Raw genomic sequence first — 27,450 nt, forward strand, 5'->3', positions numbered from 1 at the left:
ACTTCTATGCAGTTCCACTACCAGTGTACCGGTTTCCGCAAGCCACGTCGTGCCACGGCCAAGCACGTGTTCTGGGAGTGTCGAATCATAAAGACACACGCAGGAAACAGGACGACCATCCCGCACTACAGTGGCTGCATCCGATCGGAGGACGGGCTCGGCAAGCGCTCCTGGCCTTCGTCGTCGATTCCGGTCCGCTATTCTGTAACTGCGAGACTCCCATACGCACACCGGGCCGACCGTCCTCAGAGTTCTATCCGCTCCCATGCCTGAATTACCTTCGACCCCAGCCAAGGTGTCGCCACTCTTTTCAATGAAGACGTCACGTCCAGGGAGTCGTTCGGTGTGTTTTGTTTGACTCCTGGGTGCGCGAGGGAGTAATCTTGGTGTGCTTGGTAAGACCCACTAGAAACAAGGGGAGTAAAATCATCTGCTGACCTAGAGTGGCGCGCACCTGTTAAGTAAGTCAGGAGAAAGAAATATGGGGGCGACGACGATGATGTATAGCGTTAAACTTCCGCAGAAAGACTGAAAAGGAAGTCCGGAGAGGTCAGCCGAAGAGATTTGATTGTGGCCCGCTGCTCCTCGTTAGAGTGAGGAGAAAAAGGAAGATAGAAGGAGGATGCGAGACGATGAAACACCACCATGAATCGAACCCACAGTGCATAGTTTACGCAGTTGGGAGAGTAATTGCACGCCACTGGATGGCCCGTGCGCTATGGAAGCATTGCATGCATGATCTTCTCATACAGCTCCCGAGCGTTTACAGTGAGCCTGCAGCACTGACAATTCCGACCATTCTTGACTTATTTTATATGTCCGGCTAAATATAAGCTTATTAGTGTGCCTTGGCACTCTGTTCTCGTAGAAGTGACACAGCAGCAGCTGGGAATGGAACCTGTGGACTCCTAATTGTTGTCATTACTTTTTTTAAATGTTTGGTTGGCACACATAAAAACAATCACAGAGAGGAGGAAGAGAGCTGACTGGCCACCTGTCACCCGGAGGAGCACGATGCCTGCTGGCTTTAAAGGAGTTGTTAGTAAAACGCCATGTATACTCGACTGTCACGGCGCATAAAAAGAAAACGATATCACGTGGGAACCAGTAAAATTGTGGTCGAGGAGACTGCGGTGGCAGTCGAGGCACTTTCCTTTGAGTTATCCTACGAACTTTCTCTCCTTTTTTCCCCGCTTATTTGTAGATCTCCACGGAGTATTTTTTTTTCACCTTTTCACCCAATTTACCGTCCCTGTTTCTCTCAGTTTCTTTTTAGCGACCCCAGGTTGGGCCCTCTTTGCGCTTTCAATCACCCCGTTCAAGGGACAGGCAGCTCCCTCTCCCGACATGTGTTGCAAACACGCCACACAATCTGATAGTATACAAGCAGGTGGGCCCGCTGCTTTCGTCGAGGTTTACCTGTTAGTCGGCGCGTGTGCCGTGATTGACGTGCGCCGACCAACGGGGACATTTAGTACACAACCCTCAAACATGTTCCTTAGTAATTCCAGGTAATGAATTGTTAGCTGCTTGGAAGGCCTGCTTAAAGGTGCATTTCTCCTGACTGAGTGATTGTTATTAATTTTCCATTTTTTCCTACGAGTTGTGACCTAAAGCCTCTCACTTTTTCGTATCGTGGTAAAACCAGACATGCAGTTCGTAATGATTTATCTGCGCTTCTTCGGCGCAAAGCGAGCCTATTTGACTGGATGACAGGCCGACATATTGCTCGTTTCTTTCCTCGGCAGCTGTGAAAGGAGACCAACATTTATCTTTCCTTGGTTCCTTCCAGAAGGTTCGAAGGGAAAGAGCGGTTCCTTGGAGCAGGCTGGCTAAGATTTGTTCAATATCGGGCATAGCGGGACCGCTATTTCAAGAATTGCAAAGGGAAACTGTGAGTGTTACCAAAGAAGTCTGTGCCATGGAAGTTCGACATAAAAAAACGGGATGCGCTATCTGCTAAGTTATTTTGCTTTACCATTTCCTCCTTTTCTCTTATCACGTTTCAGAAAAGTAGCGATCACGGACCAACCAAAATCGGTGGAGTGCTGGCTTTTTACAAAGGGCCACAGGAGAACATATGAAACAGTGAAGAATAGTATGAATAAGAAAATTGAAAAGGTAGTGATGACAGAACAACGTTTTCAGGCAGTGCATTCAAATCATGAATACCGTCTCGGGGGAACTGAGAATTTGAGCAAGCGGGTCCCTACGAAAGCCGCCTGGGCGTTACTGCTGTACTTAAGACTAGAGGGCTTGGTTGTTTTACGATACAGCCATGCGTCTTACTCGAAATTATTGTCTCGTGAGTTCAGAGGCAGTTTTTTTTTATGTTCCCTGCCACAGCACTTACACCAATTCTGAACCCGCCGTGGTTGCTCAGGGGCTTTGGTGTTGGGCTGCTGAGCACGAGGTCGCGGGATCGAATCCCGGTCGCGGCGGCCGCATTTAGATGGGGGCGAAATGCGAAAACACCCGTGTACTTAGATTTACGTGCACGTTAAAAAACCCCAGGTGGTCGAAATTTCTGAAGTCCTCCACTACGGCGTGCCTCATAATCAGAAAGTGGTTTTGGCTAGTAAAACCCCATAATTAATTACACCAATTCTGGCTTTCCTCTTATAATAGTTGGCAACCGTAACAGTATGACGCATATATTCCTAAAACATTCTAATTAATTATAGTAAATACCACCGAACACATCGCAGAGGTCCTACTCCTCGCGATCCCGCAAAGGCGGGCTATCTCAGGAACCTCGAGGTGAATCCGATTCTTGCCGCTTTCAGAGCGTCACACATTCCTATATTAAAAAGATTCTTGGAGAAATGTGACTGTCGTACTATGCGCAGCAGAAGCGAGCACCTTGAGTTGAAGATATACACTGAAAGATTTCGCGGAATTTTCGCGCCTGATCACAAACTCTGAGTCTCATCTCCACCACCAGGTTCCAGCGGCTTGTCCCTGCGTGTGGACAGTTAACAGCATCTTTGTTGACGGCTGCTCATCGCCATCCTGAAGTATGAATGACATCCTCGGGACTCCGGAGTATCACAACGAGGAGAGCAAGAAAGAGTTTCAAAGTGCCAAGGACAAACCCGGCATTCATATCTACAATCCCGTAAGTAGAATTGAAGATATACGACCAGTGCAGCACCAGCACTCAACCTCTAGGGTTGTAACTTGGGGCATGGCAAGAAAGAAAGAAAGAAAGAAAGGGAGAAAGAAAGAGAAAGAAAGAATTTGGAGAAGCTAAATTGAATCATCATCATCATCAGCCTGGTTACGCCCACTGCAGGGCAAAGGCCTCTCCCATACTTCTCCAACAACCCCGGTCATGTACTAATTGCGGCCATGCCGCCCCTGCAAACTTCTTAATCTCATCCGCCCACCTAACTTTCTGCCGCCCCCTGCTACACTTCCCTTCCCTTGGAATCCAGTCCGTAACCCTTAAGGACCATCGGTTATCTTCCCTCCTCATTACATGTCCGGCCCATGCCCATTTCTTTTTCTTGATTTCAACTAAGATGTCATTAACTCGCGTTTGTTCCCTCACCCAATCTGCTCTTTTCTTATCCCTTAACGTTACACCTATCATTCTTCTTTCCATAGCTCGTTGCGTCGTCCTCAATTTGAGTAGAACCCTTTTCGTAAGCCTCCAGGTTTCTGCCCCGTAGGTGAGTACTGGTAAGACACAGCTATTATAGACTTTTCTCTTGCTGTTCTCTTCCGAGACTGTTAAACATTAATTTAGTTTTCTGCAGATTAATTTTTAGACCCACTCTTCTGCTTTGCCTCTCCAGGTCATTGAGCATGCATTGCAATTGGTCCCCTGAGTTACTAAGCAAGGCACTATCATCAGCGAATCGCAAGTTACTAAGGTATTCTCCATTAACTTTTATCCCCAATTCTTCCCAATCCAGGTCTCTGAATGCCTCCTGTAAACACGCTGTGCATAGCATTGGAGAGATCGTATCTCCCTGCCTGACGCCTTTCTTTATTGGTATTTTGCTAAATTAAATAAATAACTAATTTATAGCTATATAATTTATAGCTAAATTGAATAAATAACATAAAATAATAAACTTCAAACGCTAACAATGAATTGGAGAACAAACAGGTGCAGATTATAGTATAGTTAGAATTAAGAGGAAAGAGTAGGGCAAGTCTTCTGATGCTCAGGGGAGTTAACCGGTGGAATAATTAGAGCACTACAGTGGATTGTCCAGGGAAAAGAAGAGCGAGAGGAAAGTGGAAAGGCAGGGAGGTTAACCAGAGGGGAAGATCTGGTTTGCTACCCTACGCTGGGGAGAGAGGGGAGAGGGAGGTAAAATGATAACAAAGTAGAGATAAAGAAAGAAAGCAGCACTGACATACAATCACAGTCGGTCACTGTCACCGCATACTGTCACCGCACAGCACAGTAGCACTTGCAGCAATGTGAACCATCCGTTCATGCTACAGCCGCTTGTCCGATTCTGTTGCCCTAAGGAACTGCAACAGTGCCCTCGTCGCCCTCTGCTGCGATGGCTTGTGATGACAGCATTTTAAAATAAATTCCTCTCTTAGAGGTCTTCTGTCAAAGCGTGCTATCGCGTTTGCGAGCGATCGTCTCTGTAAATTATAGCGAGGACGGACACAGAGAAGGTGTTGAAGAGTCTCCTCGTCACCGCAGTCATCACACGAGGCGTCGTCGGCTCATCCGATTCGGAAAGCAAAAGACTTAGTGGCTGCCATATTCGACAAAGCAGTGTAGCTTCGTGACGAAATACTCCAGCTGGAATGCAAAGGCGTAGAGAAGAGTCTAGGTGGTGCAGCCGGTTCTTTTGACAACCTCCTGCATTCCACAAGGAGAAAGTGATGCCATGGCTGAGCATTCGAAGCTTTCTAGCGGCATCTGTCCTTGATAATGGTATCGACTCCTCTTCGTCGCTTTGCAGAGCCGACCGAGCAATGTTATCAGCGTGTTCATTCCCTATGACGCCGCAGTGACTTGGAAGCCACTGAAACGTCACCTGGTGACCTTTCTCAGTCAAGGTATGGATTAATTCTCTAATCTCGAATAGCAGTTGTTCGTGTGGTCCACGTCGCAGGGCTGATAGCAAAGACTGTAGTGCTGCCTTCGAGTCACTGAATATTGACCATCTTCGAGGTTGTTCTTGGTTGACAAGACGAAGTGCAGCGCGAAGAGCTGAAAGTTCCGCAGCAATCGCTGTCGTTGGGTGACATGTCTTGGAACTGGTGGTGGTGGCTTTCGCTGGGAAAACCATGGCTCCAGAGGAACACTGGGGAGTGGCCGATCCATCAGTATATATATGTACGTGGTCTGCGTACTTCATGTGCAAAAGTAGCAGTGTTAGTTGTTTAAGAGCAGGTGATGACAGCTCGGATTTTTTCCTGATTCCTGGTATGGTGAGGTGCACTGTAGGTCGAGCCAAACACCATGGAGGAATCGATGGCTTAGTTGCGGGGGTGAAGCCTAATAGAAGGCAGGTGTAATAATCCGAAATCGCAGTACAAAATGATGCATGCTGCCTTTCTGGCGGTAGTGTTGTCACATGGTGAGAACAGGCACGCGCAACGTGCCTAATGTGAACTCTCAACACTTCTACCGCAATGTGTGTTTGTATGGGTTGGTCCCGGGCGATCGCAATAGTCGCTAATGTCTATGTGCATTTTGGCAAACCAAGACAAACCCTGAGAGCCCGAGCTTGAATAGCCTGTAGAGCACGAAGCTTTGTCTGGAAAGTGTTGGTCAGTTCGGGCAAACTGTGCCATAGGAGGCCTTCTTAATTCTCGTGATAGAGAGAAAGAGTACAAGATGAAGTCACGACTCCAGCGTCAAAATAAAGCATTTTGCATTTTTTACTAAAAAAGATATAGTAAAAAAGGGAGGTCCTAAACATGTATAAAATGTCGTGAAATCCCATGCAGGCGCGCTCAGAATTAGAAGTAAGAATGACTCGTATCAGACGCGTGATAAATACGGCTGTGTACGCGGACTAGCTCAAGGATAATGTGATAAGCATCATGCCTACAAGGTATGAGATCGTGCATGCTTCTAGTTGTGGGGAAGGCCACACAATTCAGTCAAAGACTGCTAAAGCGATCATCATTTTCCCAAGTGACGGTTTTCGATCAGATTGTGAACCTCTCTGGATGACGTCCTACGCTGAGCACATAGAACCACGTCATATACTGGTTCTCGGCACACTTAGGACCAAAGATCGGCGACGTCCCCAACCTTAACGAGGCAGCACACGAGGCTGCGCGCGCACTTACAGACCACGGGGCTTCACCCGACCACTCGGAGAGCAGGGACGCCCCCACTACATACAATGAAATTGAAATTGAATAAATAACTAATTTATAGCTATATAATTTATAGCTAAATTGAATAAATAACATAAAATAATAAACTTCAAACGCTAACAATGAATTGGAGAACAAACAGGTGCAGATTATAGTATAGTTAGAATTAAGAGGAAAGAGTAGGGCAAGTCTTCTGATGCTCAGGGGAGTTAACCGGTGGAATAATTAGAGCACTACAGTGGATTGTCCAGGGAAAAGAAGAGCGAGAGGAAAGTGGAAAGGCAGGGAGGTTAACCAGAGGGGAAGATCTGGTTTGCTACCCTACGCTGGGGAGAGAGGGGAGAGGGAGGTAAAATGATAACAAAGTAGAGATAAAGAAAGAAAGCAGCACTGACATACAATCACAGTCGGTCACTGTCACCGCATACTGTCACCGCACAGCACAGTGGCACTTGCAGCAATGTGAACCATCCGTTCATGCTACAGCCGCTTGTCCGATTCTGTTGCCCTAAGGAACTGCAACAGTGCCCTCGTCGCCCTCTGCTGCGATGGCTTGTGATGACAGCATTTTAAAATAAATTCCTCTCTTAGAGGTGTTCTGTCAAAGCGTGCTATCGCGTTTGCGAGCGATCGTCTCTGTAAATTATAGCGAGGACGGACACAGAGAAGGTGTTGAAGAGTCTCCTCGTCACCGCAGTCATCACACGAGGCGTCGTCGGCTCATCCGATTCGGAAAGCAAAAGACTTAGTGGCTGCCATATTCGACAAAGCAGTGTAGCTTCGTGACGAAATACTCCAGCTGGAATGCAAAGGCGTAGAGAAGAGTCTAGGTGGTGCAGCCGGTTCTTTTGAAAACCTCCTGCATTCCACAAGGAGAAAGTGGTGCCATGGCTGAGCATTCGAAGCTTTCTAGCGGCATCTGTCCTTGATAATGGTATCGACTCCTCTTCGTCGCTTTGCAGAGCCGACCGAGCAATGTTATCAGCGTGTTCATTCCCTATGACGCCGCAGTGACTTGGAAGCCACTGAAACGTCACCTGCTGTCCTTTCTCAGTCAAGGTATGGATTAATTTTCTAATCTCGAATAGCAGTTGTTCGTGTGGTCCACGTCGCAGGGCTGATAGCAAAGACTGCAGTGCTGCCTTCGAGTCAGTGAATATTGACCATCTTCGAGGTTGTTCTTGGTTGACAAGACGAAGTGCAGCGCGAAGAGCTGAAAGTTCCGCAGCAATCGCTGTCGTTGGGTGATATGTCTTGGAACTGGTGGTGGTGGCTTTCGCTGGGAAAACCATGGCTCCAGAGGAACACTGGGGAGTGGCCGATCCATCAGTATAAATATCTACGTGGTCTGCGTACTTCATGTGCAAAAGTAGCAGTGTTAGTTGTTTAAGAGCAGGTGATGACAGCTCGGATTTTTTCCTGATTCCTGGTATGGTGAGGTGCACTGTAGGTCGAGCCAAACACCATGGAGGAATCGATGGCTTAGTTGCGGGGGTGAAGCCTAATAGAAGGCAGGTGTAATAATCCGAAATCGCAGTACAAAATGATGCATGCTGCCTTTCTGGCGGTAGTGTTGTCACATGGTGAGAACAGGCACGCGCAACGTGCCTAATGTGAACTCTCAACACTTCTACCGCAATGTGTGTTTGTATGGGTTGGTCCCGGGCGATCGCAATAGTCGCTAATGTCTATGTGCATTTTGGCAAACCAAGACAAACCCTGAGAGCCCGAGCTTGAATAGCCTGTAGAGCACGAAGCTTTGTCTGGAAAGTGTTGGTCAGTTCGGGCAAACTGTGCCATAGGAGGCCTTCTTAATTCTCGTGATAGAGAGAAAGAGTACAAGATGAAGTCACGACTCCAGCGTCAAAATAAAGCATTTTGCATTTTTTACTAAAAAAGATATAGTAAAAAAGGGAGGTCCTAAACATGTATAAAATGTCGTGAAATCCCATGCAGGCGCGCTCAGAATTAGAAGTAAGAATGACTCGTATCAGACGCGTGATAAATACGGCTGTGTACGCGGACTAGCTCAAGGATAATTTGATAAGCATCATGCCTACAAGGTATGAGATCGTGCATGCTTCTAGTTGTGGGGAAGGCCACACAATTCAGTCAAAGACTGCTAAAGCGATCATCATTTTCCCAAGTGACGGTTTTCGATCAGATTGTGAACCTCTCTGGATGACGTCATACGCTGAGCACATAGAACCACGTCATATACTGGTTCTCGGCACACTTAGGACCAAAGATCGGCGACGTCCCCAACCTTAACGAGGCAGCACACGAGGCTGCGCGCGCACTTAGAGACCACGGGGCTTCACCCGACCACTCGGAGAGCAGGGACGCCCCCACTACATACAATGAAATCACTAAACACAACTACCTACAGCGTAGAGAGTATAGCACGCCACACCGCACGCTCACTCGAGCTCAAGCGGTTACATTCAGAATGCTACAAACAGACACATACCCCACGCAAAACAGACCACACCACAGCATGCCGGAGCTCTACAAGTATAATTGCACTAATTGCAATACCTCACTTAGCGTCTATCATTTACTCTGGCAGGGCTCGCTAGCTCACATAAATTCCATACCGGGCAAGCGCAAGTTTGTAGAAGCAATCCGGAGCGAAGAACTCGCTCCTCAACTCTGGGCCGTCCAGCAGGTCCACGACGCAGCCACGAAACTCAACCTCCCGGTTCCGTCGTGGGAGACGTCCACTCCATGAGAGCCCAAAGCTCTCGTGGCCTGCAGGACCTTGAATAAAGTTGATTTCCTTCCTTCCTTCCTAGTATTATGTGAATCGGAAGATGTTGACAGTGCTTGCGTGCCCTATAACCTGCCTCTCCGCGATGGAAGTTGAAGAGCGCATAGAAAGTAGCACCGCTGATGGGAAGATGATTGGTAGAACAAAATCCGTATGCGCAACTACGCAGCAAAGTGGTTTTGCTCAAAGCGGCGAGCCTAGATCAGCTCACTGTGGGCGTGAGCGCGAAAATCAGGCTGGGCGGCTGTTGCTTCCGGAGATGCGAGGTAAAGAGACCCAAGCACTAGATTTCTGGCATTGCAGCATACTAGGCCACTAGAAGGCTCATTGCAGTGCGCCCACACGTATTAGGGATATGAAACTGCGAGCCGACAAGATGGCAACGAGAAACGCACACGATGGATGAAACACTGCAAACGCCTCTTACGGTGCCACCTCCGTATGCACTTTGATAGTATAGGAAATGTACTCACCTGCTAAGCGCGCTTCCTGTAGCTTTGCCGCCAAGACAGAACCAACGCCCTATAGAATGCGGCCATTCATGCGCACTATAAATAATTGCACAGCACGGAAGTCTAACTGCGGCCGCACCCGACAAGAAGCTGATCAGATTACAGACTACAACAGGACAAGTAGCGAACCAAGCTACTGAGAACTGGTGCTTCAAATAAAACCAGAAAAATCGAATTTGTGCAGTCGTGTGGAAGGAATTCACGCGACAAGTCGCTTTATCGCCTTTTATTATTACGTGGACGAATGTTCACCTGTGAAATACCCGAGCACTGACTTCTTTTCTTCTTTCTGTTCTTTGTGATGCTTAAGCAGACACGTGACTGAACGTCGCTATCCGTCGTCCTCCCCCTCCCCCCTTTCCACCCATTCCCATACCTGAATTCTCTAAGCCCCTTACCAATATGCCATAGGCCATTGCAATAAAGATCTCATTCCTTCATTACTTTTTTTTCAGAAAACGCCGGTAGAACTGCATCTTCCAGGAGGAATACAAAAGTTCAACGATGTCTTCATGGAAAGCACCTTTCGGAAGGATATGAAGACGTATACTGGCAACATTTGTTTCAGCCTTTCTTCTTTCGCTTAATCTACGCGATTTATTTCACCCGCCATGCAAGTTACACGTATACGCTTTTGTCGGACATTAAAACGGCATTCTTGCATTTAGCGAAGTGCTTAGTGCGGCAGCCAAAATGCTTTTACTTTACGAACCTGCTGTGTTGTAGAAGGGGCGATATCAGGTTCACCGGCTTCTCACTCTGGATTTAATTTTTGTTCTCGCTACATATACCCGACGTTATTTTACGATCTGAATTATTACAGTTCCTTCACTCACGTTTTTTTCTTAAAGGACGTGACGGGTGCATTCTTTCTTGTTCAGACATACCCCTTTTGTCGCGGAAGAAAAATTGGCAGGAAAAATAAGGTAGACGATACTTAAAGCCTGCGTCATTCGTTCATCAGTGGTGCCGTCGTTTCCTTTTTGTTTTATCTGATTATCGGTACATGCATGTGTTGTAGCTTCGATGGGGCGGCCGGATGGAGGATTTACGGCATGAGGCCTAAACGGCCGGGGCGCGCAGCGCTGCAAGAAAGAGCCGGACTGCTTCGGTTAGGGACCAAACAAAGAATGCTCTTTTATTTCTCCAAGGGGAAGCAGGAGGCAACTTACAGCGTTTGGTGCTGAGTGGCGCCCTGACGTAAACGATCCAAAACCGAAACCAGAAGTTAACACAGGATACCACAGCATGCAGGTAAAATACGCGTCACTGGCCTTATGCATCGCAACTTTTGCGGTTTTGCACCGTCAGCGTGAAAAACCGCAGGAGCAATATACAGGAGCAATACAGGAGCAACACAAAGAATTTTCACTTTAAGAGTGTTTTGATGTGCCTGCATATGTGCACGCACGAACTATCAAGAATACTTGAAGTGCGGTAACAATATCGACTATTACTGTGAAGCTGCGCTTGGCGAACAATGAGTCACTTCGTGAATTTGCCCAGTGAATGTCAAAACAACAGAAGATAACCCATCATGTGACGACACACTGATATTACCCCAAAATCTATATCTGCCTTGCAACTCTTTTTTTTTTCTAAAGCGCTTGACTCGTATTAATTAACATTGGAGAACATGTAGACCCAATTAGTGTCCCAATATGTATTCTATGCGTTCTAGAGGTCATTATTTTCACTTGTTCTCGAGATTTTTTGAAGTATTATCTCGGCTTGTAGAACTGTAATAGAAGTGCCTGAAGTGGGGGGGGGGGGGGGGGCACATCGGAACGTATGCTAGAAGGCATCGGGGCGGCGCGCACTGCGCAGCGTGTCCTTCGAGTACTGGTGGAGTGCGCGGATGGACATGCCGCTGTTGGAGCTGATCACGAAGCAGATCAAGCCGGGGGTCCTGAACCACACGCTGGATGACTACGACATATCAGGCGCTACATGATACCCGATGTCAGGTGCAAGTTCGAGCTGGGCAAGAGGCACGAGCTGCAGTTCCACCTCGGGATGAAGGAAGGATTCCCAGTGTACTCGGTCAGTCGGTCGTCCTGCAGACGTGTGTGTTAGCAGCATGCATGGCTTTGTCGGTCACTGTGACGTCCCGACCAGATCGATCGTTGCATTCACGTGCGGGGCGGAATGCGAAGGTGCTCATGCACCAACATCCAAGATCTCGGCGCATGTCAAAGTAGCTGAGGCGGTCAGGAGTCAAAAGTCAAATGCAAAGCGGCTCGTATGTCGGTATCTGAGATTCGGGGGCACACCAAAATACTTCAGGGTGGGGGGGGGGGGGGGGAAGAGGCAAAATTCATCCGAAGCTTCCCCTACTATACACTCCTTTCGCAGCCCCCCTATTCGCTGCTTTGGGACGTTAAAATCAATCAATCAGAATCGTGTTAATGAAACGATTGACTAGTTTATGTTACCCTGGTAGGTATAGTGTACCGAAGTAATACATAATGAGTGGCGTCCTGTTGCTGCGCGCGAAGTCGTTGGTTCGTGTCCCTGCCACAGCGCTCGTACATCGATCGACTAGGACAGCCTGAAAACAATTCAGCGTATAAGGTCAACATTCTATACTCATTCCTTTCGCATACCACAGCCATAACGTTCGGGCACAAAATGTATTGCGTTAATAACAGTGCAATCAGGGGAAAAAAATCAATTCTACCCGAGAAAACTATATGAAAGAAAGGTTCGTGAACACGGTACCAACTCAATGATAAAAAAAAACTGGCAATCATGTACAGGAGTCCGCACATGCTACGCAAGGAAATCGCCCATATAAGCGTGATTACAGTCGTTATTGTCTGCTTGCATGTAGGCATGAGCAATTGTGCCTTCGTAGAACTTTTGCAACCTTATCATCAACGACTGGGTTCAAGCTCATAATACTGCCTAGTTTCGGCAGGCGGAAACTCATCCAGAGCAAAATAAGTTCAATTATAACAACGGGCAACCAGCAGAACCGACTTCGCATGTCAACAGCAGCGCCGTAACACACCGCACAGTGAGCGAAGGAAAGCGCTCTCAATACAGCAAAAACTGTGATTTCGCGCCAATGAATTCGCCGTTTATCCGAAGGCCCACGTGCCCAGCGGTTCACCTGACTGGGAAACGGCGCGCTAGACCGCAGAAGCGCCTGCGCTTCTGGCAACGCACATGGCTGTGGACAGAGTTAGACTATGGTTAGAGTATGCATATATCGGCCCTATTTAGCCAACGTTGATGCAGGCGCGCGTCTGTTGTTGGTCAAAGTGTCGCATTATTTTTCGTGTCATCCTTACCAGGCGTCGTAGGCATACTTCAGTTCCACGTTCAAGACTTCTGTAGCGCCCTCTGGCCAGCGCCGGTTCGCCATACCGACCCACCCAAACCTAAATACTATGCTTATGAGAGCGGTAACGTGCCACTCCTAAAAAAAGTTTTTCTCTTTATAACATACTGCGTTTCTTTGTTATTTTTTTTTTGCAGGGCAGTATACCGACGAATTGTATTTTTAGTAATGTTTTTTTTAAATATAATGTGAGGAAATAACGTCGTTACAGGGGAATATAGCCGGTCCACCACGAGGTGGCGATACCGCGACCTCTCATTTTAAATATTCCCGCAATGACGCAAGCAGTGACGCAAGTACTATGTACGGTCAATGACTGAACTGCGGCGAGTAACGACGGAAAGTCAAAACTCCGCGCACGGGAATCGAATCGGCGAACTTACGTTTCGAGTTTAACAGTGAATTTGGTCACAGTGAGGTCGTTCGTCCGCATCTATTGAACGGACGCGTCGGTTCCATGGGCAGGGTTATAATTTCACTCAGCAGTACTAGTCACTGGGCTGTTTGTTACACATTCACTGGAACACGTGCGAAGAAAGAGGACGGCGAAGAAGCAGCTCGTCCAGTCCTCCTTCTTCGTCCGTGTTCCAGGTTGAGTTCTACTATGTGCTTGCTGATAATAACTGATTATAACGAGGCAATTCCTTGTCGTCTCAGCACGCGCCGTTGTCGCGAACGCAAAGCGGACTCTAATAACTTCCGGGCTTAATTACAATCGATAATTTAGTTTCACCGCAAATCATTCTTTTCCACAAAAAAGCATCCATAATTGAGAGCTTTCGCAGACTCACATATACTTAAACACTAATCATGCAACTTAAAGCATGTATTGGGCCGAAAAAAAATAACGGTAGTACCATTCGGGCATCATGGGACAGCTAGGCGCGTATATTAGGGTGTATAGGGTGTTTCTTCAGGACACGCATTTATGTGAAGAGGTCGGTGAACCTAATAAGAACCCCCTTTGTAAATCCATGTCAAGCATTAGGTTTCCTTGCGTGGAATAGGCAATCGACATTACATTGAAGACACGCTCTTTTGTCGCATTATCAGCATAAAGAAAAAAAGACAGAAATATTGTTGTCATGAATCATGCACAAGATTCATGGGCATATGCAAAAAGGGCTATTTTTACCGATGGTCTGTGTTATGATACTGAAATATACACGTAACCTTAGCAACAACGTAGGGAAAAATAATAATCCTTTAAGCGAAGTTACATAGTGAGAATACAATTACGTTTCCGAAATAAACGGGCTGAAGCATGGAAAGTCTACCCCGCGGTTAAACAGTACATATAGGAATACTCGTTCATGCAGTTAGATTTCTTATATTCTTGTAGGTTTTAGCGGTGATTGATGACTAAAGTTGTTCAGTCTGAACAAAACTCATTGTAAAGCGAAGCCACAGGCTGCTGTAATCGCAATAATTTTGAGGCGCTTACCTGCTTCGTCACCCGTGCGTGAACACAAATCGCGACCCACGCGCCGCTTACCTGAGCTCTCGCACGAGCATAGATTCGTCGTGAACAGCGTGCAGATGAAGAAGAGTCATTGAAGAGATAGAGAAAAAAATAAAGATGAGAATCTGAAACTAAACTCACTGCATAGCGAATGATTTGGAATGAGATTAATTGCAGTAGACAGCATAGAATTCACGGTGAACCTGCTTTTGAAGTTCTTGACTGGCGCGATCTAGAAGGCAATAGAAAAAACGACGCTCGGCTTGCCACGGGTGGCGTCAAGCAAACAGCATGCGCTCCACATTTTATGTGCCTCGTTAGGACGGCGCTACGTGGCTATGACTAGTCTTGTTTTCTTGTTGCAAACAGCTTCGTGGAACTGACACGTGGTTTCATCGACTCCAGTCCTAATTTTGTTAGCTTTACGGAGGTGAAGTGTGTAGCGTTCAGTCTCGGGTCCTAAATATGCTCCCAGTACACACCATTCTTTGTGCTTGTTGTTCACAGTTTTCATGCTCACGCTTCGCGCACATCACGCGTTGAAGTTTCAAGCAAACGCCACCCGATCACCCGTGAACACGTATGTTTAAAGTGCTACCTCATTTAAGAACCCGAAACGTTTCAGCGTCGTGTACGAGTGGTGGTGGAGTAAGAAGATGGACTTCCCGCTGTTCGAAGTGACGAGCGAACAGTACACGGAGAACAAGCTCCAATACTACATCGAGGACTACAACACCAAATCCAAGGACGTAGACAACGGGGACTTCTACTACGTCCTTGGGCAGGAAACGCGCACAAAATTCTATTACCACGTCAAGGACCGCTACCTCGTGGTCAGTACACGATATATGTTACGTTGTCTTGAGGGGAAGCGCTCGCTCTTCCACGTGTGGTGTCCGATAGGCTGTACTTTCATCAGAGGGAATTGCGTTTGTGGCACAAAGGCAGTTGTTTTGGTGCATGTTAATGACTAGAAGGCAGCAACAATCGGCTGGCAGCTTTTCATTCTAATGGGCGCAAGACTACACGAATTGTGCAATGCTCAAATTATTGAGCTCAAAATAAAGGGCACTGAAGGAATACTCGTAATAAAACGAGGCTTACAGGCGATTCCTTTAGACACTGTCGAACATTCTGCTAAAATATTGTATTTTTTTCTTTAATACATATGGGCTTTCACGCGGAATAATACGGTAGTTAAACGAAATAATGCAGGCTTGTATCGGGCACACTTTATGGACAAAGAAATAGTTGTCAAGGTATTTTGCACGACTAAGTGCTTATGTGACTCTTATTTTTGAGAGATATAGCACTGAAAAACTGCGTTGTCAAAGTGGATGTTTGGTATCTTGTAAACGGCAGCCGATTGAGCGTGCTTTATTTTTTAAGTCAAATGTAGTCTTGTTACGGCCGTAAGTCGGGATGTTGTGGCGAAGTTTAATTAGCCAAAGTTCACAATCTGCGTGTCTTGTGGGATGAAGACCCACTGCCCCCACATGGCGGCGCCAAATGTAGTTGCGGTTAGCGGACGATCGCAAGAGGTACTTGATGGCAGCTGTCGATGCGGAAGCCGTAGAATATGGGCAGCAAGGTGATGAGGTAAGCGAGTTGTTCAGGATTCGTCTGTAACGTGTAGTGCAGCGTGAACGAACATGGGCAAAAGGCGTCGGCGTGTCACCGTTTCTTCCACTGTTCGTTCCTGTCGTGTTAGGCGTTTAATATGGGCAGCTGTGCATAAATTTCCGACGGATGTTCTCTCATGAGACACATTTGACCATGAAATTAATTGTCACCTCCGGAATTGGCCTCTGTCACACCACATTCTCCTCGACGGTGCCAACATCTGGGATGTTAGAACCACACGGTGAAATAAGAAATTTTGTGAAGAGGCGGAGCGTCTTCTTGCGTTAGGGGTAGTCACCCGGGCGGTAACTTAAGTATGCGGCTTCCAGAGCCGACTTCTATATATGCAGAAATTCTGTCACAACAAATTTGACATACCCGGAACTGATCGGGCGCCTGCGTGCGGCCATGCGGCAAATTTCGACGGCCAAAAAATAGGCATGGTAATTTTCGGATCCCCTCAGTAGCCGAAGTGAAGTCTGTCCGTATTATCGTACAACCGATATCGGTGAAGCGGACGCAGCTGTCACCAAGTGCGTTGCACTCCTAGGGGTCAGAAATTCCGCACTGACCCATGGAACCGGCGTTGGCACGCGAAGCACCTAAGGAGCGTTTAAGGTTAAGTTCCCAGGCGCGCAAAGAGGCTACGTGCAGCTCTAGCCGCTAGATTCTGAAGGGCATGAAGAGTCTGAAGAGCTTTCCAAGGACGAGTAATCTACTGCTGCTAAGTGGCGCCTGAAGAGCATCTGTCTTCCAGGGATCGGATATCCAGAGAAGCTGAAGAATATATTGCCCGTGAGTGTGATTTACTCGGCCCCACGATCGTGGGAGTTAGGGTGACACCCTAAACACACCGCATCCTTACATCATTACACCCCACAGCGTTACACAGGGTGCGTATCGTCTGGACGCCTGGACACGCCTCTCTCCATGGTAATGAACGCGCTAATGCGGTAGCCCGAGAGCTCGCTAACCGGGCGCCATTGGAAGAGCTGTCCAACCCAGACGACGCACCGACAGAACCACTGAACTACACTGAAACTCTACAATATTACAGAGATACCAGGAGACACTTCCCTGCACCACATAATTCCCTTAATCGAGAAGATGCCGTTGCGTGGCGACAGATTCAAACTAATTCATTTCCCTGCCTCTTTTACCTTCACCTCTTCCACCCCACACAATATCCCTCATACTGTCCCTATTGTGGAGCAAAGCCCACAATATATCATTGCACCTGGGAGTGCCCACATCCTCCGGGCTACTACGTATTCCTTCACCTTCACCTTCCTGCTGGGAGACTGCGCTGACCAGCTCAGACCCGCAAGAGCAGCGACGGCTGATCCGGCGGGCACGCGGAGTGGCGCGGGCCAATGGGGCCCTGAACTAAGGGCTCCACCCTGCGAGGAAGTCGCCCAATCTGATGACAAATAAATGTTTTCTCTCTCTCTCTCTCTCTCTCTCTCTCTCTCTCTCTCTCTCTCTCTCTCTCTCTCTCTCTCTCTCTCTATCCCAAAGGGGTCGAGACGGACCCCTGGTCAACTGCGTGAAAGCTTACCGGCTGCGTCAGGTTGCATAAAGACTGGCTTAAGGTCCACAGCTTCACGGCGTGTGGAGTGGAGCCTCTTGGAGTTTAGAAACTGGTGTTTATCGTAGAAGCCTGGTAACAGGGTATTTCTGTTGAGGAAGCAATGGGAATTGCTTCCTCGCTGGTACACTCAATGCAGGCAATATCTCTGACTGCGAGGTGCTAGGACTTAGCAGAATAGCCAAGAAACTGGGCAACTTTGGTGTGGCGCGTCCTCACCTTGAGGAAGATTGTTGTGTAATATGAAGCACATGTACGGTGCGTTAGCTGCCCAATTCACATTTGCCGTGATCGCGGCACAGGCAATGCATGCTGGAAATCCTATTTAAATAGGTGCAGGTAGATGGGCGTGCTAAGAAACAGTCGATGGCCCGAGCTGTTGCTCGCAAGCGGCATGCATTATGTCTTCTCTGGTGAAAGTGCCAAGCCTACAGATTGACACCATACGTGGGCTATATCGAGCGTTTCCTGTGACGTAGATGTCTGCCACTGCAGGTGGTTTGCACGTTCTAGATAAGGTTTAGTTTAAAACATGGCGCCAATATAAAAAGCAGTGATGTGAGCGCCGACGCATTTATAAGGTATAAATTCAGCGTGTGCACATGTATGACGCTGGCATAGTGACTCCGATGCAAGGTGATTTGGCGATATTAAGAAAATATCCTAGTGACGTCTTCATAAAGTTCTTGAATAGTTCATAAGGCAAAACGTCCAGCCATGGCGCTGTGTGGTGTTTCTCTGCGTCGATAGCTGCTGTCAACTCCAGCATGAGAAACACAGCCTGGACTCTGGCGATTGGATCACAGGGTGAAAACTAAGTCACCCTGAGTCACCCACTAAGTAAACCTGTGGCTTACTCACAAGGTTGGATCACAGGGTGACTTAGTGGCTTCGATAGAACACATAATATTGTAGGAACCATATCCTTGCAATTTGTCTCGCTTCATGTGAAGTGATGTCCACATAGACGCTTAAAAGTGGACAGAAATGCCTTGAGACTGCTGCTTTGCGGTTACTTGATTTTTAAGCTATTTGTATCGACAGAAAAAGCGATGTTGTGGAGGTGAGGGGGGGGGGGGCGACGCAGCAGCAGCACGCTGGGTTCGCTTAGCATGCTCTGTTGATACACCCTCACAAGGATGTATCAACAGATCTTTAGAAACTATCATCTCCAGTCCCGTTTGATATGTCATTTTCGTCCTCTTTAGATGCGCTACCTTCTACTTTAAATATTTTCGAGTTGTCAAGACTGTGCGCCCACTTCTCTAAAGATACTTAATATTCCACACTAACTATAGTCTGCGCATTCAGCATTTCCATTCAAATGAACGAATTGGATTCGAGTGGATGTAGTGGCTGCATAAGGACATCATTTTGTGCTTTTCACCAGTGATTGAACAGTGAAGACCTTCCATGAAGATTTTTTTCACAGGAATGCCTGTATTCAAAACCTTCTCCTAAGTACGTTATGTGTACGATTGACCACCGCCGCGGCGGTCGTCACGCTGTCATATCAGTCGTTGCCTTTAGTGGTGGGCACCCGAACACTTAGCGATTTTCTTACGCACGTGAGAGCAACAAACTTCAAAAGGACAGGCTGTTGATAGGTGAGTTGGTGCTCTTATTGTGTTGTATAGTATTGAATCACATAATTTAGTACCAACTAACTAAATAGTATGTCCTCTGGAACTGCTTCTAGTTAGATGGGCCTTATCACTAAACATGTTTGCACCCTTAAGGATGTTTTCTTGTCGCACTGGTAACATCCTTACCATTAGGGCCTCGCAGAAATTTATAGAGGACAACAGAGCTCTGGCTAGGCGTGCGCTGGCAAAAGACGTGGTTGAAAACTATGTAATCATTCTGACAGGCTTGGGCGTATATAAATATCCAACTGGAGCGTTACATATCTCTCCCTGTGAAATTATCTTGTCGGATATTTCTGTGCTCCCAAGGCTGCCAGAATGAATACATAGTTTTAAACGACGTGCTTGTCATCGCACGTCTAGTTAGAGCTCCGCTGTCGGGCTCTATAAATGTTCGTAAGGCCCTAACGGTCAGTGTGTTACCAGTGCGACAAGAAAACGCTCTTAAAGATGTGAACATTTTTGCAATATACCGACAGTTCTTTCTATTGATCCAATATTTCTCATCTCGTTTGCCACCCTCGGTGTGCTGCGCTCCCGTTCGCTGTCCTTTATTCGCACGCGAACCAGACTGCTCCCGCGATGTGCTGCTGCTGCTGCTTGGTGGGTTTTTGCATTTGTTTATTCATGAAAGGAGGGTGCGAAATGTTTTCGCCGTCTCGGTCGTCTTGCATGCGCGGTTTGCACTACACGTCACGTGAGAGGTGTTTTGTGGGTACGAGGCCAGATTCCAACACAATTTGATTCTCGTGCCGCTGAGTACAAAGGTAGTGAGGCAGTTTATGGCAGTCTGCTATACGCTGTGCCATTTTATCGCAGTATTCCACATGGAAGGCAAAAACGTGTAGGTTACTGTGTACGTTATTCTGTTTTTTGTGTTATTTGCTGAGAAACAGTTATGACATTGGCGTCACGTTGGTTGAAATTAACTTGTCCTTAGTGGTTAGTGCATCCTACTTCTTTCCTCGCAACCTAACTAGTTACTGTATTTTTAGGTAAGAATCAACGGCAGGTATTCTCTGCTTGAGCCCCTCGAAAGGTACGCTGATGCCTCACCCTACGACCGCTTCTTCATAAAGGGTGACCTCGACATAAAATCGATCCGAATTCCTTACGAAGACCCTCTGGTAAGTATAACGGAACCTCAGTACTATTTTCCACATGTTTGACTGCTTTGTGTGCTTTTGTTGGAGATCTTTGTAACTGTATCGCAAATAATGAAACGCTCTGAAGATTATTCGCTTTGGCTGCGAACGATTGTATAGATGACACGTGGTCGAACATGTTTATTTCCGTTTCAGGCGCCTTAATCTGATCGAATCAAAGGAACAGATAAGAGGAATACTCAAGCATTTTTGTTTGTGAGAATCGTTTGCTACTGGCCTGCACCTTCGCTAATGAGATGTGCGCTATCTTGTCTTGACCAGTCGATGATGAAAGAATGATGATTTAGAAGAAGATAAGGGGTGGTACGGTGTGACATGACAAATGAAGCCCAAAGTGGCACACCGCGTTGGGGTAATTATGGCTTTCGGGTGGGCGTGATGGGAACAGAAAACAACTTTGGTTTGCAGGTTATTTGAAAGGCCATTTCTTCGGGTCTTTCTCCCACGGTGTATGTGGAGAAAGAAGAAAGGAGAGAGTTTAGTGTTATGTGTAGTGCAGTACTCATTTACCAATTCCACCAGTACGTGCGTTGGTAGACTAAAACAAGAAAAAGTTGTATGCGCTTTCATCTGATGAGGGCATGTAAGCCTCGACGAACAGTGCGCTTCTAGGGAGCATACCTCAACAGCGCGGATGTTTAAAAAGAACACAGCGCGAAATATAAAATGTACATTAGAGTCGAAAAGTCCAAGTGATCAAAATGCGGGAATGCCTGGAAATAAGCTCCTTTGCAGGTTGACAAGTATGTTAGTGACTTTGCGGGGTTTTGCGTGAAAAGCTCGTCAGGGTTGTCAAAAGAAAGCAAAAGACATCATTTGAATACACTGACATTTTAAAACAATTCTTTATCTGAATCATCAACATTTAAGCAGTAATCAAACAGGACCCTAGCTGTATCTCTGCATCCAGTTGAAGAGATTCCTTGATGAGCATGGTGCATTGCAGCGATGACCAGACTGTTGGGCGGAGCTACACACGTCTGTGTCGTTACCACAGCCCTACGTGTCCGCGTTGTTTGCGAATACGCTTTTTCATTCTCGCACATTTCTTCGCAGCCGGTGCCACTGTCCCTGCCTCTCACCTCAGCGGGAATACTGAAAGGTGACCTTTACGAGATAAAAGGGAAGAATCCAAGGAACGCCGAAGAGTTGAGTACACAGACAACATAATACATGGTGGCTGCCACAAGGATCTGTTAGCCCCCGTTACCCCATTTCGAGATCCTCTTCTTTTTCTTTCTTTTTTTCGTGTGACATATTACTTAGTCTTTTTCTGGTGCTTGAATGGTTTGAGGTAGGTTCTAAGCATGTGAGACGTACTTGCTAGCTGCAGCTAGTAGACAATATACGCTAGCTGGCAGGCGTGTTATCGGATCTTGCTGGGTGGTCTCTGCACACGATAAGCATACAGTGTACACAATAACTTACTGTGTTCTCTCTTAGTCTGGTCTGAGGCTTTCCGAATGATAAATTGCTTTTCTGTATGGTCAAAAGTTAATAGGTCGCCAAACGAACTGAGAGCGATGCAGAACAGAAGTCACGCGTCTGCACCCCTCTGTTGAGGCATTATATAGACATTAGTGTGGTTATGCCAAAACTTCACATACGTGAATTCGCAACGCCCGCGACCTGTAGGTGGCACGCGTTGTAAACCGAGATGGCTGTTCGGAGGAGGAACACGAGTTAGGATGGGGGCACGGGAATGTTTTGTATAGCACGCTGTGACGAATTTGTTACAGCATGCCGCTTTCACTGCGTGACCCTATGAGCTTTTTCGAAACGGTACCGCGATCATATACCTAATTAAAAGTGAAAAATCCGAGGACACGTAAGCACTTACGAGTTGCGAACGCACAACCATTAGTGTCTAATTGAATGCCACTGAGTGTTCCTTAGAGTTACGAACTCCTCGCGGGCAAGCGAGTGCGTCGAAGTGCTCGGTGCGTTCAGATTTGGCCATAGCGAGGCGCCCTTAAAACGCAAACGAAATCTTGCGCGGATAACGCTGGCTTCCGAGAGCGAAGGCGACATGGGCGTCGCGGCGATGCCCTCTCCCCTCGCACAACACCGGGTGGGCTATCGCGGCCAGTGGGTGCTCCCTCTCACCCGCTCTGCTACGTCGAGGCGCTCTCGTGACGCCGCGTCGCAGCTTACGGCAATGCAATTTTAGGCGCCGTTCCGCTGCTGCAGACGACAGACGCCGTCTTTTTTCGCTCACTGGGTCATTTTACGCTTTCGCATCAATAAGTACAACAATAAATACTGGCTAACACATTTGCTACTAGTGGTGTATATGACGGCATCACGGGAGGATATCAAGGGTAGTGGCTTAAAAGCCACCGTCTGTGCCCTACTTCGCGCTTTGTAACTCAGAGAAAAAAAAACGCTGTAAGCTTTAATACGTGACAAGTAATACCATTTTATCTCTTAGCTATTTCAAACGCCTTTTAAGCATGAAGCGCTTATTCAAACCATTGCATATGTGAGCTTTATGAACATTACGCAGGTGAGGAAAGTCATTAACCGGTGTCCTCAGTAATCTTTATTATCTGAACATTCATTATTTCACATACTTCATTATTGTATGCTTCCACTAAGGGCAAATGTAGCGCAACTGACGCACAATGTGACAAATACTAATTAAAAGAAAGAACTGCAGCGTATTGGAAGACATAGTGCTTCGAGTTCATGCAAAGCTATTAGGAAACAAACAGCTTTAAACTTATTGCATGCAACTTTTCGTATGCCGCATGAATTAGAATGCATTGAGCATATGCTAACATATATAAGCCTATTAGGCACACTAGAAAAAAATTTATTCGCTTAGTTTGACTGCCCAGGATCACACAACCGGTGCACCGACAAACACAAGAAGAAAAAAATAAACTAAAAGAAGTGCAGACACAGCCTCATGCGCCCGCGTCTGTCTATTTACACTCTCTGTTCAGTTCGAGCATCTTTAGGTTTCTCAAAGGAAAAGCCCAACGACAATCCCTGGAACGGCCTATAATCCGCCTCAAGCTTTGCTCTCCATAGCATCACGACCTATTTCTCTGCGGATTTTGCCAGAAAGAACACTCATATCGCTGTGGAAAGCTCGGTTTGTGCACTGGGGCTTGCAGCACATGCGCTTACTACGGTACTTCTTTACCGTCGCACGCGCGAAAGAGGTAAACAAAGGCATGTGCCTGCAAGGCAGCTGTTGGCACAGCCCGACCTATAGCCAGGTGAAAACGTGGCCATGCCATGTTGTCTTCGGCTCACCCTCCTTGAGCCGTTTCTCTCCCGCATCACTACAGGGCGCTACCGCCTACTGGCATTGCGAATATGCTCAGCAATTCACTTCAAAACTACTGTTCAAATGCACGAACAGAGAACCCCATATTCTCAGGACAGATGCACGCACCTTGGAATGAAGCTTTTCACAGTCGACAGAAGATCTAGGACACGTACCCTTGCGCCTGGTGGAATTTAGAACGACGCATCACGTTGCCTTTGCTCATGCAGACAGTCTGGTCTCCACGGTGACCGGTGCGCTGACTGCAGTACGCGGATTCCAGATGACGGTCATTGAAGGGCGTCACTGAACTTTCCGAACGATGCGGGATTACGTTCATTTTTTATAATTTCATTTTTTTACTATGCCTTAAGGCTGCCCACCTTGAAATAAAGAAAAATAGATTAGAAATACGCGATTCACATTCGCGATTGCAACTGCGATTGCTTATCGCAAGGCAAGAGTGCCCTACACCGGCAAGTTTCCATATACGCGCTAAATGCGATGACCTGGCATGGCTGTTATCGATCGCTGAAGCACGAACATTTCCAAGCTTCGATTTAAATAGTACTTGGTGTTGGGCTAGTTGGCGCCAAAGACAGGACGTCCATTCCTTATGTCCTCCCCTTTCTGTCATCTTCTTTTTGGCGTTAAATCAATATTTTGGGGATTCTATCTCGCCAAGTAAACCTCAGACTAACTGTGAAGCATGGGCGCGTCTCTTGACGTTTCATACCGCTGCATTTACTTCGCAGCCTAGCGTTTATCACTGTTCACGTCATAAGCATCACCCAGCACTTGGAGTAGCATGCCAAAAAAAAATTATGGGGTTTTACGTGCCAAAACCCCTTTCGGATTATGAGGCACGCCGTAGTGGCGGATTCCCGAAATTTCGACTACCTGGGGTTCTTTAACGTGCACCTAAATCTAAGTACACGGTTGTTTTCGACCCCATTGATATGCGGCCGCCGTGGCCGGGATTCGATCCCGCGACCTCGTGGTCAGCAGCCTAACACCATAGCCACTGAGCAACCAAGGCGCGTGGAGCAGCATGTCAGGTCATTAGTCAGGCTAACATCTCTCGCATTTTATTAAAGCTTGTATTCCGGCGGCTTGTGGCAGCGACAATGGTTTTCAGAGTGGTTGCGTCAGATAGCTGGTCACGAGTACATATATAACAATACCGTAGTCTCGGAAACTGCATGTTGCATGGCGCAAACACCGAAGAGGAAATCTCTGACGCAATAACGCTGTAATGCTAACCTAGTTTCGGCAACGACCATACTTCGGGAACTTCTGCTTGCTGAAAACAGCTCGGCGATGACAGACGAGAAGCGAGGTAAACACGGGCATTGCGCTTTGCTTTGCAATCCGCTTTTGTTAACGCTGTTTTTGACAAATGTGGTGAGAACTTGGACTTTAAGCCGCAGGCCGGCTCAATTCTATCGCGCTTCCATCGTGTGCAGGCATTACTCTATGAAGTTTGACAAAGTCAGCGCTTTTCACGGAATCGAGCACCAATCGCTATAAAACCTGGTTGATGTGTGTTAATGGAGGGCTGCACGAACAAAATTTTTATCGCACAGTGTTGCAAGGACGCTGCATTCAAGGCGCCTCTGAAGCAGCAGTTCGTCGATCGAATCGCGCCGAACAGCATCATGAAAACGAGAGCAACAGAAATATCGGTTCGATGCACGGTCCGTTGCATGAATTCATTAGTGTGTTCAGTAAAGTTGGCCGAACAAATTTCAAGACCTAGAAATGTGTGTTTACCACAGCCGCGCAGCTAAGCTGTTTAGGGTATGGACTCTTCCACTGTGCACGTGTAGAACAATTTTGTTTCACAAACACTCATGCAATGATCAACAATGCACTTTGAGGAAAGTTTGCACTCTTCAAGGCTTATCTTGTCCCCAGATAATATTCATCGCTTCTCTTGCGTACCTTTAATTTCTTTAGCGCTGCAGGCCCGGCACTTACAGGTCACGAGCGACATTCGCGTTATCAGCGTGGCATAGCATTATTGACAGGAAAGTAAAGATCACAGTTTTCGAGAAAAAATGCACAAGCAGGACAGATGACACGATCGTCGTATCGAAACAAGCTCCGAAGAGAGTAAGCGTTTTTAAAGTGCGGTCGAACAATAAATGCTTGAGAATGGAGCAAACGTTTCGTCAAAGCGAACTTGTCTGACCCACGCTTTAGTCACGCGAGACACTTTCTATCGCGATTGCCAGCTCTTTGCAAGCTGCTGAGGGAGCCAAATGAAATGGAAAAAATTCGATACTAATCGAACTTGAATGCGATCAAAAGCGCCCCCCCCCCCCATGTGACTGGAATATAATATAAGTTGGCTTCATGCACAAGCCATCTTTTGTACGATACTGTTGATCACCTCAAATGTTCATCTTCCTATGGAAATCTGTCTTTGTTTGGACGAACCCCGACTCAGTTTCATTACGTTGTCTATCCTACGCCAGGTTTCGGCTCGTGTTCGGTGACCAGTCGCTGCAGGTTCCTCTCGGCGCCGAGCACGAGGAGTTCGCTCTGGAAGTTAAGGGTGAAGAAGACGGCCTTTGCACGGCAAAACTTAACGGTGTCGAACTGCCGGGCGTCATCAGCAAGGGTCCCTTCCTCGCAGACAGAATGGTCTTGGAGGGCGACGTGGACTTCCACTGGGTCATCATTGTAAGGAAGCTTCGCGAAGCTTGCTTTGAAACGTGTCTCTTGGGCTTTTGCGCTCTGGTAAAATGTACCTGAATGCCGCGAGATATGTTTTCGTTGCGATCAAAAGATCGATGGCGTATAAGAGCGAAGCTATGAGATTCTATGTTTTCCCACAAGGTTTTGTATGACAACAAGCTTCACGGTATAACTCGTGGCCGTTTTATCCATGGCCTTGTAAATATTTTGAAACCAATTGTAGGGACACTTGGGAATGTTGTTTCTATTTTGTCAGTATCGAGAGCTTCTACGCATACGCCCAACCTATATGTCTGCATTTTTCAAGCGATGGAAGCGTGAAAAAGCAAATTATATTGAAATAAACACTGCGGGAATACTCAAGGTTTGTTCAATCTTCTAACGATTCGAAGTTTCTTCTAACGATTCGAAGCCATCAGCTATAGCTTCCGAATCAGCTAAGGTTGTAGAACGACCACTCCGGAAAGGCATTGGTCCCGGGTTTGATGCCCGGAGGAAGTTTTTGTAACTGCAAAGTGGAGTTCTCGGACACATCGAAATGGGTCCCTATGTAGCATCTTCCAGCACTCATGATGATGTACATTTTTTCTTGCTTGTAACTTCCTGCGCCTTGCTTTTAAATAAATATATCTTTCAACAGACCAAACCTGGCGGGCCTGAAGCAGCGATCGAAGACAACAAAGAAAAGTAACCAGCAAAGGAGGAAACCAAGGAGAAAGATGAAAACTCCAAGGCCTAACATGACAGTTGCGGCTTCAGCAAGGCCTATCCGCCTCAATAAAATAAACTAGGGTTGGAATCAACGAACTGTCTAAATCATTAAAATGAACGTGACATTTGCATTTGTTTCGAGAATATAATGCGTTTCAGCTTATGAAAAATATAGCTTTGCGAGAGCAAGAGAGAGGCAATAAAACAAAGGCAGGGAGATTAACCAGATGGAGCCCGGTTGGCTACTCAGCTCTGCGGAAGAGGGAAAGGACACTAAAATATGAGTAGAAGTTTCGAAGCAGAGATGACGGGCTCCGGTCTATGCCCGATGTTATTT

At 47.0% G+C, this 27,450-nt stretch overlaps 1 protein-coding gene across 2 annotated transcripts; it reads left to right on the forward strand.

Moving 5' to 3' along the window:
* The first annotated feature begins 1,760 nt into the window (after positions 1–1,760).
* On the forward strand, positions 1,761–27,205 carry LOC135897633 (uncharacterized). 2 transcript variants are annotated; one of them, XM_065426317.1, is made up of 8 exons: positions 1,761–1,894; positions 2,945–3,118; positions 10,047–10,135; positions 15,025–15,232; positions 20,252–20,383; positions 21,479–21,570; positions 26,180–26,387; positions 27,043–27,205. In XM_065426317.1, the coding sequence occupies exons 2-8, from the start codon at positions 3,020–3,022 to the stop codon at positions 27,091–27,093; spliced, it is 879 nt and encodes a 292-aa protein (XP_065282389.1). In that variant the 5' UTR covers positions 1,761–1,894; positions 2,945–3,019; the 3' UTR covers positions 27,094–27,205. The 2 variants fall into 2 exon arrangements, with proteins under 2 accessions (XP_065282389.1, XP_065282390.1); XM_065426318.1 differs by having other exon boundaries at positions 1,837–1,963.
* Positions 27,206–27,450: the final 245 nt, after the last annotated feature.

The sequence above is a fragment of the Dermacentor albipictus genome, chromosome 5 (genome assembly GCF_038994185.2).
Source record: "Dermacentor albipictus isolate Rhodes 1998 colony chromosome 5, USDA_Dalb.pri_finalv2, whole genome shotgun sequence".
NCBI classification, from domain to species: Eukaryota; Metazoa; Arthropoda; class Arachnida; order Ixodida; family Ixodidae; genus Dermacentor; species Dermacentor albipictus.

Excerpts from the sequence above, each read along its gene's own strand:
- LOC135897633 (XM_065426317.1), top strand. The coding sequence starts at position 3,020 with ATGAATGACATCCTCGGGACTCCGGAGTATCACAACGAGGAGAGCAAG. Across the intron at positions 3,119-10,046 it reads GCATTCATATCTACAATCCC|AAAACGCCGGTAGAACTGCA; the intron begins GTAAGTAGAATT and ends CTTTTTTTTCAG. Across the intron at positions 20,384-21,478 it reads TTCCTTACGAAGACCCTCTG|CCGGTGCCACTGTCCCTGCC; the intron begins GTAAGTATAACG and ends ATTTCTTCGCAG.